General features: G+C 34.3%; 1 protein-coding gene across 1 annotated transcript; it reads right to left on the bottom strand.

Moving 5' to 3' along the window:
* Nucleotides 1–1,388: 1,388 nt before the first annotated feature.
* Nucleotides 1,389–2,611, bottom strand: LOC128197480 (uncharacterized). The gene is made up of 2 exons (XM_052879531.1): nucleotides 2,554–2,611; nucleotides 1,389–2,069 (listed from the first exon to the last, which is right to left on the bottom strand). The coding sequence occupies exon 2, from the start codon at nucleotides 2,064–2,066 to the stop codon at nucleotides 1,389–1,391; it is 678 nt and encodes a 225-aa protein (XP_052735491.1). The 5' UTR covers nucleotides 2,067–2,069; nucleotides 2,554–2,611.
* Between the last annotated feature and the right edge of the window lie 3,033 nt (nucleotides 2,612–5,644).

Genomic DNA, 5,644 nt, shown 5'->3' with positions numbered 1-5,644 from the left:
AGACCAAATCGCAATGGTGGTTGTGACAAAGGAAGGGGTTGTGACCCAAAGGGAGGAAGAGATTAGAAAGAAGAGAAGTAGGAAAGACTGGGACGGAGGGTTTTTGAGGGGAGAGAAAAATATTCTAGATGTGATTGAAAGGTATTTATCATTAGAAAAAAAAAGTCATCATTCTTTTAAAATTAAACAACACATAAAATATTAGTTATAGTAGTTTAGGTATTGTGAGTAGTAGGGATGACAATACGACGACTAGATATTTGATTATCTCTTATTCGACATAAAAACTCATCTCCATCCATGGTTATTTAATTTTTATTGAGTAGTGGTACCATGACATACTTTTACATTCATTTGACATAGAGTACAAGAGTAAAATGATCATAAAAGTGTAAACTTTTGTATTGTTTCAAGAAAGAAAAGAGTAAAAAGTAAGAAAAGAATAATGTCAAATGAATATAAAAAATTTAGGTGTGTCAAAGAATCATTTTTCATTTTTATTTGTGCTACGCACTTTTACTTTAACCGTTCGACTTTCATGTTTGTGTTCATTTCCATTTTGCTAGTTTAGAGACTGTTTGGTCTCAATGTTAAAGTCGTTCAATATTTCTGTTTTGCAGATTTCTTTCATTGCACATTTGGTTCTTGAGAGACGACCTAGGAGTCACTTCCTAACACTATACTGCATTTTAATTGCACATCAAATTTGATGGGCCGCGACAGCCGCATCAAGGAATCAAGGAGATAGGTCTGAAGTTGCGATGGAAGACGACTCGAATCGTTCTGTTTTGCGAAGTAGGTTTGGTACAACAAAATTCAAGGAAGCAACACAAGCTTGTGTGAATGATCTGAGTTATGAGTTGAATATTGTGGTGCATTATATGTAATAACTATTTTAGTCGGTGTTATGAGTTGAGTATTGAGATGTAATGTGATGTTGGGAGTTATGAGTTGAGTATTAAGATATAATGTGATATGATGACTGATATATCTGTGTTATGATGATATGATTACTGAATTGTATGCTATGTTATATTTCTCGTTACTTACCCTTTCTTATTGTGGTTGTGGTTCCACCTGCAATGATCATACTTGTACGAGAGTAAATGGCATTGCAGATAAGTCATAACTAATTAAGACTTTGAAAAATAATTAAGGGTTTTGTGAATGCAAAAAAAAAGAAAATAAATATAAATTCAATGGTGGTTGTGATAGAGGAAGGGGTTGTGACCGAAAGGGAGGAAGATATTAGAAAGAAGAGAAGTAGGAAAGACTGGGACGTAGGGTTTTCACTACAAGAAAAAAGTGTATTCAAGCAACGCGCCATCATTCTTACCATATTCATTATCATAGAAGAGCATGCAACCATCCACGCAACAATCAATCCTCTACGATTGTAATCCCAACTTTGATACACACTTGTTTGCATCGTAGTATGTTTTAGGCAAACCTGATTTGATGGGTGTTGCATCCATAACCATTTTTGCAATAAAATCTATGCATTGGTTAGGAATATTCCAATTTGACTTGCAAGCTAATAGTCTGACACACATTGATAATTTCGAATCTGATGCTCCTTCATACAACGGTTGGTTTGCATCCAACAAAGAATTAAAAAACCTTTGTGTTTCTTCATTCGGAGCCTCTTCAATGTTATTAGAAGTAGATGCTTGACACGACTCATTTTGCCTAAGAGCATCATGCACCATGTCTTCCATTGTTTGAAATTGGTTAATTTGACCACGTTCCGTCTCTACAGCCATCCAACTTTCATGATTCTGTACATCATCTTCTAGCATTCTTTCCCCATGATCCTCCCAAATGAAATAATTAGGCTTGAAACCGTTCTTGTAAAGGTGAACCTTTACAACTCTTTCGTGCAGAATCTTTGTACAATCGCACTTTAAACATGGACATCGAAGACCCCCGTCTCTACGATAACGTTCTTGTTCACAAGCTTTACTTATAAACTCTTCAACACCCAATACAAAAGACTCTTTCAAAGCACCTCTTCCTCTATGACACCTATCGTACATCCATGAACGATTTGGTTGAGCATCATCCATGTTCTGTACATAAATCGATTACAAAACAATTAGCCAATGGTTAATACACGTCTCCATAGTAGGACACGTGCCCTATCAAATGGCTTCCTAAACAATAACCTAAATTAATTTAGGTCCTCTTCTCTACACAATATCTTAGAATGTTTTTCAACATGTCTCTATCTTAATACTTGTTTTGTACATGTAAATCACTATGTACAATGTTATTGTTTTATATTAATCACTATGTACAATATTGTTTTAAGCTTTCAAGATAGAAGGATATTGGCCAACCTACAAGTTGAGCTAAAACTTTCACTACAACCTAGCATAGTTAAAGAAATATCAAATTACAGTAGATAGTGCTTGATGTGTTTAATTGCTTAGCTAAATAATTTTAATTAAAAAATCAACATTTAAAGAACTAAATAACCCTCCTAATATGTTACATACAGTTGCATAAGCATACATTTGCAAAAGGATCATTATTTGAAGGTTTAGGTCTTACTAGGAGCTTTGGTTGATTGTCAAAATGACTTGTTCTATACTGGATTGCTGGTACCGAGTACAACTACAAAAGAAAGAACATCACATATCAATTTATAATAAAGTAATAGAGGGGCAGTCAACTAAAGAAAGATAATAAAATGCTGGAAACAGTACTGGAATAAGAGAAATGTTAAATCAGTGGTGATACCAAATTTGAGAGCAAACTAGTCAAAACTAGTGTTAGCATCAAATGGGTTTTCTACTTTTTCAAAACTAGTGTAAATAAAAATAAACTACTGTATTGGAATTACACTTTCAATTAAAAGAATAAATAAAAGTATACCAGATACCTTTGATAAAGTGATATCTTCTTAATACTTAACAAAAGAGATGTTATCATATATTAATAATAAATATGTAATTTTTCTCACGATAGATTGTCTTAACATTATATACCTTTTAAAGAGATATCTGATACTAATATTTAAATCAACTTTTATCTTTATATTATTTTTTTATTTCTTCATATTATTTAAGATAAAATTTTGGTGAAAATTTATCAAAATAATATGTATTTCTTTTAAGAAAAGTCTTACTAATTAAAAAAGAGTAATTTTAAAACATAGTGAAATTTTGACATCAACATTTTCATATTTATTTGGAAGCAATGCAACATCAAAGTCATGTTTTCTAAATACTATGATATCATTGCTTCTTCTTCATGCAAACCCCTGACACACACTAATAAATTTGTTGACGTTGTTCTTTCTACTTGTAATTTCCATAAACATATTGACAATAATAATAATTTATTGTTGATAATTTGTGAACCCAAAGGCACCTTTCACACAATTATTATCCATCATGTTAGCTTAAGTCAGGACCAGACATGTTAACTAATATCAAAACAAGCCTAATATTTTAATATTTCACTTTAAGGCGATTACGTTGAAAAAGTTGCTGGACAAATCCAGCTCCTGGATAGCAGCACCACTGCTACTTTTTGCCACTGTTATCACCGACAAAAGGTGGCAATTCACCACACAGATGATTGTAGCTCAAATCAAGAACCACCAAGTGACTGAGCAATGAAAAAAGCTGGTGCTGGAGACCACCAGATAATCTGTTATGGGAGAGATTAAGGTAAGAGAGAGAAGAGAGGTTTGTGAGAAAGGGGGAGATGAAGCCAGTGAGACCTCTAGAAGGTAGCAAAAGATGTGTGACTCTAAGATCCCCATCACAAGTAATGCCTTCCCAAGCACAGCAGTCAAGAGAATCAGACCAATTCAGAGAAGGAAAAGGTGGACAGGTGGATATGTTCCCAGAGAAAGCCAAGAGGGAGAGTTTATCAATCTGACTACAAGAGGAAACATGAACAACAAACAAGGAGAAGAGGAATAAGGGGACTATGATAGAGACCATGAAGTTCGATACCATGTAAGAATTTTAAAGGGAATATGCAGAGGAAGATGAAGATGGTGATGGCATGAGAAAAACTGAGAGAATGGAGTGTTTGAAGTGATGGTTGGTCATGAGAGAGTGGAAATGAGAAAGAAGAGGAGGAGGGGGACATAAGGGGGTGAAGATCCAATGTAAGAAGAGATAGTTGGGGTGGCATGGGAGCAAGGAAGACCATAACCATCCATTGACAAGGGAAGCAAAATGAAGGGTGGGAGATAGAGAGACAAAGTGGAAGGGTGACGTTGACAACTGGGGATTTAGATATACCTACACATAGATAATATTTAGATTTTAATTATCATTACCACTGTAACAACTCATTGCAGTTCATAGTAAATATAATTCATCTGGTGTTTATGTTTATTTTGAAAAGCTGTGGATGAAGCAAGAAAAGAAAAGAAAAGAAAAGAAAGATTTTTGATATAGTTGTTGTTCTACTATTGATCTTAAAGAAAGTAGAAAATAGTTGTTGAGTTGTTATATTATATAGAGGTTGCAGACACAACAGTTTTCTTAGTTCTCACATTTTGCAAGAATTCTCATTGTATTCAAATTGAGAAAAAGGTATCTTACATAAAGGAAACAGTAGTCTGCTTCTTTGATTTCCAAGAGATCAATGAATAGTCAACAAAAACTCAAAAGCCAATGATAGACTTTCTGGTATCCAAACAGCAAGCTCATCTGAATTGGCAAAGGCCGAGAGTCTAAGGTTTGATGAAACAAAGAAGAACAAGCCATGAGCAGGGGATCCATTGAGGTAATGAAAGATTCTTTGAGCAGCATTGTAATAAGTATCAAGAGGTTTGCATAGAAATTGACTGAGTTGTTGTACACATAATCAATATCTTGCTTGATGATGGTGCGATGCAAAAGTTTGCCAACTAACTGCCAGTAACCAGCAACATTAGATAAAAGTTGTCCATGATTTGCCATATGTTTAATAGAAGGATCAGAAGGAGTGTTAGTAGGTTTAGAACCAATCAAACCAATATCGAGAAGTTCAAGAATATATTTTCTCTAATTCATGTGAATTCCAGATTTGGACCTTGCAATTTCAAGACCAAGAATGTATCTTAAAGATCCTAGGTCTTTGATTTTAAATTTGGTATCTAAGATGTGCTTAAGATGAATAATTTCTGCCATATCATTGCTAATTAAAACAATATCATCCACCTAAACAAATAATGCAGTAAAAGAAGTAGAAGCAGATTTGACAAACAAAGCTTGATCCGCAGAAGATTATTCATAATTAAGAGAAAGAAGAGTAGCAGATAAGGTACTATGCCATTGTCAACAAAGGGGAAGTAAACTAGGAGGAGGGACAAGATGAATTGGCAAAAGCTAGGCTTTTAGATGATGACATTTTCCTGGGTAAAGTTATAGATAAACCTAGTAAATTCATGAAGGGACAGATAAAGAGGACAAGGATGTTTATTGATGAGGCAGACAAAGGAGTTGCAGAGCTAAACCCTGCTAGCAGGTGGCCAGTGTGGGACATTTGGAAAAACATTCACACACTGTGTTAGAAGAACCTGCACTCTATTTATTTATTCTGTGTGTTGATAAATATTTTTCTTGAATTTGTAATAAGCTAAGGTCCATTGGAAAATTAATTTGTTGAAAGAAGACCACATGGACTCAAGGGAGCT

Source organism: Vigna angularis, chromosome 6 (genome assembly GCF_016808095.1).
Source record: "Vigna angularis cultivar LongXiaoDou No.4 chromosome 6, ASM1680809v1, whole genome shotgun sequence".
Lineage (NCBI taxonomy): Eukaryota > Viridiplantae > Streptophyta > Magnoliopsida > Fabales > Fabaceae > Vigna > Vigna angularis.
This window is presented reverse-complemented; position numbering and strand designations above follow the sequence as displayed.

Bases quoted from the DNA above. Each gene is read 5' to 3' on its own strand.
- LOC128197480 (XM_052879531.1), bottom strand. From the start codon at position 2,066: ATGGATGATGCTCAACCAAATCGTTCATGGATGTACGATAGGTGTCAT.